This window comes from Megalobrama amblycephala, linkage group LG11 (assembly GCF_018812025.1).
Source record: "Megalobrama amblycephala isolate DHTTF-2021 linkage group LG11, ASM1881202v1, whole genome shotgun sequence".
NCBI lineage: Eukaryota > Metazoa > Chordata > Actinopteri > Cypriniformes > Xenocyprididae > Megalobrama > Megalobrama amblycephala.
In genome coordinates, this window is record NC_063054.1 from 30,937,044 (window position 1) to 30,952,616 (window position 15,573).

Genomic DNA, 15,573 nt, shown 5'->3' on the forward strand with positions numbered 1-15,573 from the left:
GACCACAGCTAGTTCTGGGATGTACGGTACATGACCAGTCAAAGTGTGCCCTCAAATGATCATGATTTGAACTGCAAATGAAGAAAATCTGAGCTGCTAGACTTCATATTCAATCATAAAATAGTACTGATGAAGAGACATGAAGAGGTAAAACTATCAGACACAACTTAGATATGTATTAATGACATGGCTGTGAGCTGAGGCTAGACATGTATAGGCCAGTTTGGGTTTAAGAGGCAGGTTGTCCAGTCTATTAGACTCACTAAAACCGATGTGGCCATCTCTCTCAGATTGTACTCAGTCTTGTTAGGAAGCGCTCGATGTCCCAGCAGCTCCCACACAGTGTGAGGTGAAGAAAGCAGATTCACTAGAGACAGGAAGGACTACACACACACACACACACACACACACACACACACACACACAAATATTACCTATACTTTGGGTCAAAATAATGTCAAAAAGGATTTTTGGTGTTCGTCCTTAATGGTTTATTCAATACAAAATGAAAAATGTCTGCTTTCATAATCTTTAATCAAATGTAATAACTTGCTACTGGATAATGTTAACCAAGTAAAATGGGTTGTGAATGTAATTTCATATTGACTTGATGTAGTTGGTGGGTGATTGCGCACACTGTTACTAAAATCATTTATTTATGGAATTACTCAGTGCAGCTTTTGGCAAATCGAAGCCTTATCCATAGAATCTCAATGAAGCATAGCTTTTACTTCTAAATAACTGTAAATAGCAAAACATTTCTGAATATTAATTGCAAGGTAAATGATAGGGGAATCAGAACCTTGAGGCAGCTCCTGTCAATAGGGTCCATTGGAGTAGATTTCGGATGGACTACCCTCACATCCTCTCGACCACACTCCAAGGCTGACCACAGCTCCACCACAATTGCCTGGACAAATCCTGTGAATCCACATAAAGTTTAACGACTTTAACAGCCCGAAGACCTAGTTTCCATGTTAAAACATTTCCCTTGGGCAATGTCCTCTCAGTGACTAACATCATGCATGAGTCCTTAATCAATAGTACCAGGAAATGTAACGACTGCAGAAACACTAACAATGTAATTCAGTATTTTTTGACCTTTTTATGACCTTTGCTGTCTGAAGCTGTCAGGAGAAAATATGGAAGATGTTGCTCTTAACTCTCTAGATGTAGATTAAATTGGTCATAAAAAATACTTCTAGCTACCTGAGCTTTGCAAGGCCACAATGCCTGGGGCTGTAGCAGCCACCTGGGTCACCATCACACCATAACCAAACTTCTCACACCTGCTGACCTAAAATAAGAGAAAGAATGGAGGAAATACACATCCTTCAACTTCTGTGATATCTAGCAAAATCCCATGACAAGTGAGTAGACTCAAGCTATGGAAACTTGGGCATAAATGTACACTACAAATTGATTTTATTCAAATAAACATCTTTTTTTTAATATATTCTAAGGAAAATATGAGTGATGCTCATTGCCACCATAGAGAATTTTGGGTGGTTGCCAGGCCTATATTATATTATATTATATTATATTATATTATATTATATTATATTATATTATATGAAACGATATGGTGAAAAGTTATGGTGGCCACCATGTTGAGATCACATGACCATATTTTGGGGTGAACTATCCCTTTAAATGTAAGTATCACTAGCCACTAAAATTCTTTATCAGAATCAAATGCTTTTGAAAGTGGCATCTGATTATATTACCTGTAGTTTTTTAGTGAATCTTGAGAACATGTAGGTGACACACTCATTAATAGCTCCAGTCTGTTGGAGGAGAAGCAGTCCTTTTGGTGTGGCAGCAAAATTCAGCAGGTTGTCCAACAGCATCTCTTCCCAGGCCACCCTGTAGAACCAGGATAAAAGATTCAGCAAGAAAGCTAATTATTTCCTGTTCTTGTTGATTCATTCCCACAAAACAGCACTGGCAAGCCAAGCTCGAGTTTAGCACAGAAACAAACAGCTTGTGCAGGAACAGGAGATCACTGGAGGCATGATGGAGAGATACTCACACACTCTGCAGCTCCTGGGAAGCCAGCACTGGTGGAGCTCCAGGAACAGGAGTGGGAACTCTCTCCGACATTGAGCTTGTCTGCAGGGGAAGAGAATTCACTGTCAGGCTGGACTGCTACACGGCATTCAAACCCTTTAGCTAAATAATGAGATGACATGTTGAATGCAATGTTGATTCCTCACACCGTTCGAACTCTGCCTTTTTGAAGGCAGGGGAACCCCCGGGAGGTTTCATTACTGACGGCGCAGCACTTTACTGCTGCTTCTGTATTTTACAAATCCTCTTCACACAGCCCAGAGAATGGGCGTTCAGCACTTCTTCCAACATAAATAATGTTTTGCTTGGGGAACAGACACTGCAGGCTCTAAAGCTGCTGTCCAGAATAAGCTTAACAAATTAAGGATTGATTTCGGCTGTGAGAAAACTGATAATAACAGAATTTCAATAGGCAGAATTCCATGTTTTGTTAAAACGTGACTGGAAAAAAAACATGTTTAGTGAAATTTTATTATAGTTTATCCATAAATAAAAACTGTTAGAACTTTCTTGACACAGTCATTTCTGTGGTACGCCAGGACATACACTACTGTTTAAGATTCTGGGGTCGGTAAGATTTTTTTGGAAGTAATTAATACTTTTATTCACCAAGCGTGCATTTAATTGATCAAAAGAGAGAGTAAAGACATATTTATAGACCTTATTCACATTTCTCAGAAGCAGAAGTCGTCATAGTTGGGTAAAATTCTATAGCGGTGAATGAGATAATATATTAAATATATTTTTTGTGTTTCCATTTGCTCAAAATAGCAAAAGAAAAACTCCACAATAGTGTTTTCACAACCTTCAAAAAGAGGAAAAATGGCAGTCAGAAGAGAGAAAGATGTCATTTTTATTGTCACTCCCATAGCCGCTGTATTAGAAACACCCTCACAACAGCGTTAACTAGATTTTTGTAATTTGATGCAACAATAATATAAAACTAAGTATAGTGTTATAAATGTACCTACGTTTAAAAAAAATGAAAATATAAAAAACTTTGCAAGATTTACGATATTGATGACCATTAAAAAGCATCATCACAGTCTGTGAAAAGAGTCTATTGTTAGAAGATATCTATTTCATATAATTGCTGTTCTTTTAAACTTTCTATTCATCAAAGTATACTGAAAAAATATGTATTATGGTTTTCACAAAATTATTAAAGCTGCAGTGCGTAAGTTTTGCCTCTTTGTCGCCATCTCTGTTTGAAACCTGCAATTGCAGTTATTTGCGGAAAAATCATCTTCACGTGGGTTGTGCATCGGCACGGCTCCTCAGTGAGGATTAATCTAATGTTTGCTGTCAGTCACCACATAAGAGAAGTCTTACCGACCCAGCATTTTTGAATGGTAGTGTATTTGGCAGTATGAGACAGGGACTGGTCAGATTCCCAGACAAAAATTCATCAGACAGTTCTGATAAAAGATTTCTTCCAGTCAGTGAGTAATAAAATAGACATGACTTTTCGTAAAACATTACAACATCAGTGATAGACTACAGGAGTTATTTTACCTGTGATTAAAGGATTACTTATTAAAGTTACCAAAATTCTGTGCCACTGCCCTCATAATACTATACAACCACAGACAAACATAAGACTAAAATTATGACTGGCTTTTATATAATCATCGATAGGATGATTAAAAGAAAACTTTACCTTTCATGGGTTTACATTTGAATATATACAGCATATAGTTTCATGTGTATAACATTAATAAATATAAACCTAATTCAAAGGTGCTATGGCAGGGGTCGGCAACCTATGGCACACGTGCCAACACTGGCACACGGAGGGATAGTCACTGAAATGTGACAATAGCTAAAGAGGTATATGTATTTAATTTAAATAAAGTCTCTCAAACTTGCATACTGTTTTATTAAATTTGGTGCTATAAATAATATTAAAGTGTGAGATTTTAACCTGCACTAATACGCAGATCCGACAAACCAGATTATCCCTCCGCGTGCCACAGATTGCCGGCCCCTGGACTTTGGCATTGTGGTTAAAGATCTGGGCTAGTAACTGAAAGATTCTAGGTTCAAAGCCCACAAAGACACCGCTATTTTATATTTACTATATTGTTAGTCTGGATAAAACAGTCAGCTAAAGAGTACATTGCTAATAACTGAACCAGTGAGGTTAATGTGTATAAAGGTCACCGTTCTCCAGGCTTTAGCGATGCACTCATGCAGGCTGTATGGCCGTAGAACTTGCAGCCCCTCGCAGGTGTTGTACATCTGCCGACAGACGAAGATGAAGGCCCCGCTCACGGCAGTAGAAATCTCCAGCTCGCTGAACACATGCAACTCTTTTGCCAACAGCCTCTGGGTAAACTGCACAACCACATGTGCTGCTGAAATACTGTGGAAATAACAGCACAACATATTAGTATTATGTTATTCTAATTTTATAACACATTAAAGTACCTGTATTTGTGAATGTTATTTTAGAAATGGCAACTGTGATTTTAACTGCTGGGTTAGTGTGGTAAAATGAACGGTTGTATAGCATAGTGGATAAAATGGGCAATTCTATTTTATTCTATTTATCTAATTTTTAACGTAAGAGCAGGTGTGGACATTTGTAACTTGATTGTGTGTAGCTTCTGGTATCATCCGCTTCCAATTATTTTAGCTGTGCAAAAACACTTCGTTGTGTTGCTTGATATTGCAAACTGGTATTTGTTATCATATTATTTGTTTTTATTATCGTAATAACAAACAAACTGGTTTGTAGCACAAACAGTTATACCCTTTACTGCATTTCATTATTCTCCTAGTCATTTACCTATAGAGGCTAATGAATCAGAAGTCTCGCATGTTCACAGAAAATAGCTTACTTCCGCGTTGCAAAATAAGGTGGATTCTATTCTATTGGCATTCATCTTTTGTTTCTTTTTAAAGTATGTTACAACTCATCTCACAAAAGGCACAGGTGTCAAAGGTTCCTTTCTTTTATTAAGAAGCTCATCCTTTCATTTTATGCATGCTGATGATATATATGGCACAAGTGCTGACTAGATCAAGATGACACTAGCAGGAAGAAGAAATAATGAATGTAACCTGAGAGCAAAATTAGATTTACTTACCTTTCACCCTCGGCCGAGACGAGATTTCTGTCATAAAGCAGGAGCGATAAACCTCGTTCAGTGGTAGCGATCCTCGCCAGCATGTCTGCTATGTGAGTCAGGGCACTTTCTAGGGAATTTAATTTGGGCTGCAACAAAAGACAAATTGAAAATGCTTGGGGTGAACAGCATAATGCATATAAAATGCTGCAGATGAGGTCTCTGATGAGATGTTATATAGAAGGTTACAGTTTTATTCCAGGATTTAAATTAACAGGCTTCTTCTGTAGTGAAACTGTAAAAATATTCTGTTTATGTATCCAATGATGACAAATCATCATGGAAATGGCAACAATTCCTCTCTTATATGTACAGTCATAGAGTTGCTGCTCTAAAATCCATTTGTCATATATATAATTTGGTCTATGTAAGAAAAGGAGTACATCACGAAAAACTGGATTTTTCTTGCCCTTTTGAAAAAAAATAATGTACTATACAGTACACTAACATTCAAAAGTTTGAGGTCAGTAAGATTTTTAATAAGAAATTAACAGGAAGAATGCATTAAGTTCATGACAGTAAAGACTGTTTTCAACATTTATAATAATTAAAAAATGGCTCGAGCACCAAATCAGCATATTAGAATGATTTCTGAAGTATCATGTGGCACTGAAGACTGGAGTTATGATGCTAAAAATTCAGCTTTGCCATTACAAGAGTAAATTTTATTATATATATATATATATATATATATATATATATATATATATATATATATATATATATATATATATATATAAACATTTAAATTGTAATAATATTTCACAATACTACTACTTTTATTGTATTTTTATCCAAATAAAATCAGCCTGGGTTTGCAAAAAAAAAAAACATTAAAAATCTTACTGACTCACATTTTGAACGATAGTTTATACATATTCTAATGCTGTGTGAAAATGAGTTGCAAAAATTTTATCATGATTGTACAAACCCTGTGTAAAGTTGCACAGTATGTTGCTGTGTTTTTTTTTAAATAAATATAAAATAAGAAAAAATAATCACCATAGAACTGATGGCAAAATCAACATCAGCTACCCACATAAGCATGCCTATTCAGTATTCAGCAACTTTACCCACTATAGTGGACGAGTGTACTGCTTGTGAAGACTGCTATCGTTACTCATGTAAATTCAATGAAAAAGTAAAATCCTCCAAGTGTTGAATAGGGCCCCTGTAGTGAAGCAGCATTCACATTTCATAATCATGTCTAGACTCTTGATTACATATGTGCTGATGGAAGTGATCATGTTGAGCTGACCAGCTTTCCTTTGAGCAGAGTGATAACAGGAGCCAGCAGAGTCTCTATAACAGGGATTTGGTAGAGACACTCCACAGCACACTCAGTGCGGTCACACAGGGTCCTCAACACCTCCATCACAAGATGAGTGGGGGACAGGGAGTCTAGAGAATACACAAACAAACACAGACATACACACCTGGGATAACTCGTTAGGAGCTTTAGGACACCTCCGTTTGTTATTGGCTTTTAGTTTTACTGCAGAACTCAGTTAATGAATGATTTAAAGTGCAGCACAACATGTCCGGTGAAGACAAACCAAGAGAAAAGTGTAAAAAAGTCTAGCTCCTGTTATGTGCCTCAATATGTGATTTGTGCAGAGCCCCTAAAGGGACATGGTGAAATAAAAATAAAAATATGAGATGGAGGGAAAACTATTTGTCAATACTTTTGCATTCTTCCGCAAATGTTTTGCGTTTCCCCTGCAAAACCTTTGGGCTCCAACGAGAAACTTTGCGTTCGCTTGCAAACCGCTTTGCCTTCCCCCAAGAAACTATGTGTGTTCTCGCAAAGAGCTCGAAAGGTTTTGTGAGTGAACGCAAAGCTTCTCAGGAAAACACAAAACATTTGCAAGAGAACGCAAAAGCAAACGCAAAATTTTTTCTGCCATCTCATTTTTTTCCCCCAAAGACCATGTCTTTTTAGGGGCTCCATAGATTTGTGCTTTACACTACCTGGTTAAAGCCTGGTTCACCTGAAAATGAGAATTCTGTCATAATTTACAAATTCTTATGACCTTCTTTCCTCTGTAGAAAGTAAATAATAATCTGATATAATCTGAATAATCTGATGGTCTTTTTAACGCAATTACAGGTTTGGAACAACATGAGAGTGAGAAAATAAAGATTGATTTTTTTTTTATTTTGGGGGGGGGGGACTATAGTATCCCTTTAATGAAGCATCATAATCAATAACCAGCTCCACCACTAATATAATCACTGTAACTGTATAAAGTCCAATCCTGTAAGTTTTCTTGATAAGATTTTTATTCTCCCAAGGAAGTGAGTAAGTTCATTAAACTGAGAAGACATAATAGAACCTTGTCCTAAAACAGTTGTGTCACTGTGAAAAGGATGATCTGACACACCCATTTTAACACTAACGTTTACATAAAAAGGTCATAAAAAAATAAATAAATAAAAATTCACAGACTTAGACGACGCACTCCTTAAGGGCAGGCGTGGTTGAGTTTCTGATATAGAGTTAATCAGAGTTTATCACTCTAGCACTCTTATGTCACACCTGCATGTGTCGTCTCACCACAGGATGGTTTTGGGTGTTGGTACATGATACTGATCAGAATCACAACCAAGTCGGTCAAAGCTACCGGATCTGAAACAGACAACAAGTTAAACATGTAGAGATCATTTAGTGAGTCAGACTTGTTATTCTCAAACATTATACACAACCTAGGTTTGTTTCCTCCCTTCCAAACCTACCTCTCCGCTTCTTCACTTTAATGGGAAAAAGTTTCCTTCCATTAGTGTACATCACAAGCCTCCCGAGCACACACAGCGAGTGAACGAAATAAACAAACTCCAGCTCTTTAGAAGTGTAGAGAGTTCTCCGAGCAGGGCCTGAGGGGCAAAACACAAGAACATCTCATTCGCAGAGCATGCTCTAAATGGATTCAGTCATTTGCATTTGACCTCCTGTTTCTAAATTAGCAATGAAATATAAATTTGAATCTTTACACAAACCTGAGTGCAGAGAGGCTGCATATTCAAAAAGCATTAGAGAAAAAAGTAGTTTGGGTTATTTGCTGGGTCTCACAAAACTCGTAAAATACACGTCCAAGTCCCATAATAAAAAGAAAGAAACCACAAATATAGACTTTATGTGCCAGAGAAACCAGTGCCCTGTGTGTCTTTGAACTTCCATTGTTGCGGTAGCTCAGTATATTTCTATGGCATCGCTGTCGAAGAGTAATTAGCCGGTGAAGCGGATTTAACTATTGTAGAGTTAACAAAAGTTATCATGATCATTGTAATGTTTGAAGCGGATGTCATAACAAATGACATAGACCTGGAAGATTTTAAAATGAGCGGTTCATTCAAAAATCTGTAAGATCTTAACTTCATGCTGTGGAAATACAAACCGGAAGACAGAACACAATGAATGCAGTGCTGAAAAGGGGCGGGCTACATAAGCTCTATACTGCTTAAAACAATCAAATTTATATAAAAATAAAAATAAAGCATGAAGAAAAATAATATTTTTAGGACCATTCATTTTAAAATTCAATTAAGCACATTTTTTAAGTAAAAAAAAATTGTGGGTGGGCATGTGCTGAATTGCCATGCCAAATGCTGGAACAATGAAATATAGTATATAAATAAAAATACATTTAAAGTTGTTGTTTTTTTTTTAAATGTCACCAGAACATGTTTCTGTGATATTCACTCAGTTAGAAGTATTTTGACCTTTTAAAGATAAAGTAGATTGATTCCACTGAAATATGACATCTGAAATCTATAGTAATACTACATGAGCAACCTTAAATGAGTAGCCTTTTCTGTGGAAGAATCATAAACTGGCCCTGATCACAGAAACTAGATAAGCGGCTTTTAAATAAAGCTGTATTACGTGTTATGAATATTTTACAGCTGTGGGAGGTTTAAAAGTCTGGTAGCTATGACTTGTGTATACAGCAGAAGATAACGCAATCAGTCAATACTGTGTGTATGTTTAGATGTTTGTTTTTTCTTGTGAATCTTCCAGCTACAAAACAGAAGCAGAATTCTGGAAAAGTTATTCACTGTAAGTCCACAAACCCTTAGAATTATCTCTGCCAATGATAATCTAGCAAGTTGACCATGAGAGGACAGTCTGTAACAGCACACAGGGGAAAACATAAGCCAAGTTGTCAGATAAAGTATGATACTACAGGTGCACATTGTGGGCAAAAGTTCAGCCGTACCAATCTGCTGATGTTCCAGGCTGTGGATAATTTCCAAGGTCTCCTCTCTTACTGAATCACAGGAATCAAAGTAATAAATGCACTGCTGCAGAGCATTAACAATCTGGGAAAAGGGGATTCATAAAATCCATAATTAATCACTTGAACACATACTATCATTAGCAGACACTTGAAAAACTGTTCATTTTACCAGTTTAAACCAGCCAAAGAATGTTGGTTATGTTCAGAATAGTATATTATCATACTACAAAGTATACTACAATTTCTGCAATGTACAGTTTGAATATTGTGCACAGTATGCAAATTTTTAGTTTGCTGTATCTGCAAAGTTTTTAAAATCAAATGTAAGGCTTTTTAAGACCCTTTTTAAGACCTGCACAAATAAAATTAATACCATATGAGTGGGATATGGCAATGCCTATTTTATACTAAATCAGAAAATCTTTTAAACTTTAATCATCACATTAAGCCATATTGTGATTCCCATCCCCAAATTCAAAACCTCTTGAAATTAGAAAGACTTCTCTTATACCATTTAAGAAACTTAAAGGTGGTAAAGAGGATGTTTTGTTTTATACATTTTTGCAATATTACTTGAAACTGTCTTTACTAAGTGATAAAAGACTATTTATTAGGTGCACTGAAAGGAATATTATTAATATACATCATCTGTGCACGAGGTAGGGCCTTAAAAACATCAGCCAATCGTTTACGCGATGATCGCATAATGAATCCACTAAGTGTGTGTGCGGCTTAACGATTGTAAGGCCGATTATGAATGTAAATTGATACTTATGACTGATCGCGCTCAAACGCGTCCAGTCAGAGCCAGTTGCGTTCAGTCTGCGATTACAGTCGGTGTTCAAATTCCATGTGAAAGTATATAAATCTGCTTCAGGAGCAGGAAACTATCGCTGTATGTTGAGCACAGTCAGAATGTTTTAGCTAGTCGTAAAATGTGTATCATTTCAAACACTCATTTCAAAAACTCAGTCGACGAAAACATCCTCTATACCACCTTTAAGACTTTTTATGGCCTTAAATTTAATAAAACTGAATTTAAGACTTTTTAAGAGTGATCCTGTGCTCATAGAATCATATGACAACAATGTAGCATAATTTAATTGTTTGAAATTGTCTATTGTATTGTTTTACATATTTTCAAAAAAAAAAAAAAAAAATTCAGTATGCTAGTATTCCATTCTCACTAGATCTTATGGTTAGGGCTAGAAATGACAGTTCACAACCATTAGTTTGTGTATGTCACATGGAATAACTCACCAAAGACTTGTATTTCCTCTCAAGAAGTCTTAAGACAACGGTTCTACTGTAGTAGCCATGCTAGAAGACAATATTTAAACATCAATTTTAATGCTATTCTGATCATCTGAGTACAGAAATATTTTTTTTTTGTTCAGTATTTGTCATATTTTCCAGTAAACATACCAAAACATCCTTAAATTACATTACATTTACTTGAGAAGCAAAACTAAATCGTGTTTTCTTGTTTTTAGTGTAAAAGGCCTGTTCACACTGTGATAACAATGATAACTATACTCATAAAGTTTTAAAAGTTCACATAACGATAACAGCACAGAGGACAAATAACACTGAAGTCACTTTCAGAGTGATTTTTTCCAGCTAATGAAGTATTAAAAAAAATTGACTGGGAAATCAAAATCCTTCCTAATTTACAGCATGCGCTGGTATGGACGCTAATATAGTTATCATTAAAAGAAAAATTAACTCAACATCTATTCAGGACATGGAAAAACAAGTAAATAAAAATTCTAAAGCTGTCTTTACACTGCCAGTGATCATGTGCGGTCCAATGATTACACTCCTATTGGTTGTCGCTCCTGAAAGTCGCTTTTCATTTGCATAAAGTTTGTGTCGCTGGACACTCCTACATCCTGTCGCTAAAGGTCACTGTCCATCATGTTGAGAAAAATCACCAGCTCTGCATTGAAATGAATTGCATCATGTTGCTTTGTTGCTGCATGTCGCTGGCAGTGTGAACACAGCTTAATTTAGAAAATGGCATGCATGTGTTTTGTTTTGTTTTTTTGGTTTTGTTTATTCTTTGATAAAAACTTGGCTCACCATCCATTTCTTAAACCATGTGGCTTTGATATCCAGCAGAGAGATTAAGTGTATAGGCTCTAGGGATTTCTCTGAGCCAGGACTGCTCATGCCTTGTTCAGAATGCAGAGCGAGAAGAGAGAGGGTGTTCTCAATGATTTCCTCCATGTACCTAGAGCACAGGATGAAAACTAATTTATACTCAAGAATCTGACACAATCAAGATATGGTATACAATACTTGGGAAATGCGATTGAAACCCAAAAACTCACTTCTCAGGATGCCGTATCCAAAACGTTGTCACTTCCTTTTGAAAGTCGTTCATTAATCGCATCTGGAACGACCAAAAAGAAACAAATTAATCTATATCCAAGCAACCTAAACTTTATTCATACGCAAGGAGGAAGGAAATGGAATATACCTGTTTGAGGAGACGAGCCAAATCTGGTCTGTTCGCATCAATACTTGTAGAGCCGCTGGGAAAACTCAACTTGTGGTAGAGGAAATGAGCCTCCAAGCTTTTTGCTGAAAAGAGATTCATGAGAATAAATAGACAGACTGTTCATTCTCGTATATACTGAATATTAAAACATATTGCATCCTGCTAAAGTACGTTTAAAGTATTACCAATGCTCGCGTAGATATCCTTAGTCACATTTAATGGAGAAGACGAAAATGTTTTTGCAAAAAACTGGAGCACTTTATCCTGTGAAAACAAAATATGTTCATGACAGTGTTATTTTAGTATCATTGAGAAATCTCAATGATATTTTTAATTAAAATTTTAGTAATATCATGTAATAGCATGTATCATTTTTATTAGTTTTTTGTTTTTGTCTATTTAGATGGGGTATTTTTTTTTTCAGTTTTAGTTATTTTAGTACATCAAATTAAACTAAATTAACTGAACACAAAATTAGAATGTAAGTAACCAAACAGTTGATGGGCCCCACTGACTTCCATAGTATTTTTTTTCCATACTATGGAAGTCAATCGTGCACCACAACTGTTTGGTTACCCATATTCTTCAAAATATCTTCTTTTGTGTTCAGCAGAAGAAAGAAATTCATACAAGTCTGTCCCTTTAACTATAATAAACCTGATTCACAATATTTAATAAACTCCCACATACTGTGGGATTTAATACTAATAGTGGAATGGGTCATGGCCTCCCGTTCCACATGAAACCTTTTTTCTGGAAACTGCTTGAAAATGTTGGCCCTCATATTTCCACATTAAGCAGCTAGGGAAACAGTTTTGCTGTTTGGGCCATAGATAAGGTCAGTGCTTATTTAGCACTTAGCTCTTACGCTGAGCTCAGGGTCAGGGTCAGTGAGCGCAGCAGAGAGGTTTCGGCGCAGGCCGGTCCAGCTTTCACAACTCAGGACATCAGAGGGAGGGGCATAACACAGAGACTGCAAAGCTTCCCAGCGAACCTGCAGTTGAAAACATTAGGAATGACTGCTTTGTGCTGAATCAGAACCACAGTTCTCTCTTTCTATAACAGAAACAATGGGAAGTGGGTGTATCAGAGAAGGAGCTTTCACCTCTCGTGGTCTACCAGGGTCAAGCTTCTCAGCGATGACTTGCAATTGTTCATGTTTGATAAATGCATAGCTCTACGAGATGAAATCAAAGACACCAGTTAGTGATTCAGTCTATGGTATGAAAAGCTAAGATAAACACTGTGATATCCTTGTCAAAGAAAACACTGGAGCCCCTGTAACTTATTTAAACTAATGCAACAACAACCTGATTGAATGAAGAGTCACTGTCAGAGCAGTTGTCAGTATAATGGTTGCTTGACTGCTCATGTTGGATCTTCCTGTCCATTTCCTCTTTCTTCAGCTGATCTTCCTCAAATTTATTGATTAGTGATTCCACAACCACCATCATGGTCTGTTTCAGAGTCTGCATCATCTGTTTATACCTAGAAATATATTAAAAAAGTCTTTCAAGTCAGCTGATACATCATAATTTGCTAGTCAACTATGAGGAACTAAAAGTAAACATCATCGCTGCATTTGAAATTGAATACTTTCCTACTATATAGTATGTGAAAAACAGTACACCAACAGAGTAGTCCGTCTGAATTAGACAGTATTCGAAAAACAGGTGAAAAGTGCCCAGATGACTTACTACTTCCATTGAGATACTGATGTGCGCATTCGATGGATGCTTTACTATCCCATGAGGCCATGGGAGAGGATTTATGAATGACACAGAAGCAACACAACTGACGCTGGTAGGTCACGTGACAGTAACAACATAGTACATATGATTTTCATTCATACTACCCATATTTATACTACATAGAACATAATTTAACGGTCGTGAAGTAAGTTCAAAGTCAAATGTAGTACCTACTCGGACAGCTTGCGCCTTTTTTACTATATTTTGGATCAAATAAATGGTTGGCAAACAAAACAGAAAAAAAAAAAAAATAAATAAATATAAAAAAATAAATCTTACCGATCCCAAGTTTTTGAAAGGTGGTGTATTTTTAAATAAAGTTAAAATGTATTGTTCATATAATGAAAACATGTAGTTTCATATTCTATTGCACAGTACACAGTCTTGTGCGATTGTTTTTAACAAATCAATAGCCCCTTTCACACACTTCTTTACTGGTAGATTACTGTTAAGAGATCATTTGTGAACAGGACCTTTTCAAAAATACCGGTAAATCGGTTCTGTCAATTTCTTGGTATGAGAAGTTGTAACATTACCAGTAAATTACCGGTATGATGCTGTGTGTGAAGTCTGCTTTGGGCCAATCATAAAGCTCTGTCAGAGCTGTTTACAGCAAATTCTGCTGCTTTTAATAATTCTTCTATATATACAAACCCGATTCCAAAAAAGTTGGGACACTGTACAAATTGTGAATAAAAACAGAATGCAATGATGTGGAAGTTTCAAATGTCAATATTTTATTCAGAATACAACATAGATGACATACCAAATGTTTAAACTGAGAAAATGTATCATTTAAAGGGAAAAATAAGTTGATTTTAAATTTCATGGCATCAGTTGGGACAAGGCCATGTTTACCACTGTGTGGCATCCCCTCTTCTTTTTATCAGTCTGCGAACGTCTGGGGACTGAGGAGACAAGTTGCTCAAGTTTAGGAATATGAATGTTGTCCCATTCTTGTCTAATACAGGCTTCTAGTTGCTCAACTGTCTTAGGTCTTCTTTGTCGCATCTTCCTCTTTATGATGCGCCAAATGTTTTCTATGTGTGAAAGATCTGGACTGCAGGCTGGCCATTTCAGTACCCGGATCCTTCTATGCAGCCATGATGTTGTAGTTGATGCAGTATGTGGTCTGGCATTGTCATGTTGGAAAATGCAAGGTCTTCCCTGAAAGAGACGACATCTGAATGGGAGCATATGTTTTCCTAGAACTTGAATATACCTTTCAGCATTGATGGTGCCTTTCCAGATGTGTAAGCTGCCCATGCCACACGCACTCACTCAACCCCATACCATCAGAGATGCAGGCTTCTGAACTGAGCGCTGATAACAACTTGGGTTGTCCTTGACCTCTTTAGTCCGGATGACATGGCGTCCCAGTTTTCCAAAAAGAACTTCAAATTTTGATTCGTCTGACCACAGAACAGTTTTCCACTTTGCCACAGTCCATTTTAAATGAGCCTTGGCCTAGAGAAAACGGCTGCGCTTCTGGATCATGTTTAGATATGGCTTCTTTTTTGACCTATAGAGTTTTAGCCAGCAACGGCGAATGGCACGGTGGATTGTGTTCACAGACAATGTTTACTGGAAGTATTCCTGAGCCCATGTTGTGATTTCCATTTCAGTAGCATTCCTGTATGTGATGCAGTGCCGTCTAAGGGCCCGAAGATCCCAGGCATCCAGTATGGTTTTCCGGCCTTGACCCTTACGCACAGAGATTGTTCCAGATTCTCTGAATCTTTGGATGATATTATGCACTGTAGATGATGATAACTTCAAACTCTTTGCAATTTTTCTCTGAGAAACACCTTTCTGATATTGCTCCACTATTTTTCACCGCAGCATTGGGGGAATTGGTGATCCTCTCTGCCCATCTTGAC

The 15,573-nt window shown here is 36.8% G+C and overlaps 1 protein-coding gene across 1 annotated transcript in view; it reads right to left on the bottom strand.

Moving 5' to 3' along the window:
• Positions 1 to 15,573, bottom strand: part of tbc1d32 (TBC1 domain family, member 32) — a 49,471-nt gene that overhangs the window by 30,651 nt on the left and 3,247 nt on the right. The window contains exons 4-22 of the mRNA XM_048207397.1: positions 13,253 to 13,430; positions 13,048 to 13,119; positions 12,811 to 12,936; positions 12,128 to 12,206; positions 11,922 to 12,025; positions 11,773 to 11,834; positions 11,522 to 11,672; positions 10,700 to 10,759; positions 9,419 to 9,521; positions 7,938 to 8,075; positions 7,741 to 7,830; positions 6,460 to 6,602; positions 5,163 to 5,290; positions 4,234 to 4,435; positions 2,033 to 2,112; positions 1,728 to 1,866; positions 1,210 to 1,297; positions 803 to 921; positions 264 to 383 (exon numbers count right to left, since the gene is read on the bottom strand). Coding sequence (XP_048063354.1) covers positions 264 to 383; positions 803 to 921; positions 1,210 to 1,297; positions 1,728 to 1,866; positions 2,033 to 2,112; positions 4,234 to 4,435; positions 5,163 to 5,290; positions 6,460 to 6,602; positions 7,741 to 7,830; positions 7,938 to 8,075; positions 9,419 to 9,521; positions 10,700 to 10,759; positions 11,522 to 11,672; positions 11,773 to 11,834; positions 11,922 to 12,025; positions 12,128 to 12,206; positions 12,811 to 12,936; positions 13,048 to 13,119; positions 13,253 to 13,430 — 2,182 coding nt within the window. The remainder of the gene's footprint in view (positions 1 to 263; positions 384 to 802; positions 922 to 1,209; positions 1,298 to 1,727; positions 1,867 to 2,032; positions 2,113 to 4,233; positions 4,436 to 5,162; positions 5,291 to 6,459; positions 6,603 to 7,740; positions 7,831 to 7,937; positions 8,076 to 9,418; positions 9,522 to 10,699; positions 10,760 to 11,521; positions 11,673 to 11,772; positions 11,835 to 11,921; positions 12,026 to 12,127; positions 12,207 to 12,810; positions 12,937 to 13,047; positions 13,120 to 13,252; positions 13,431 to 15,573) is intronic.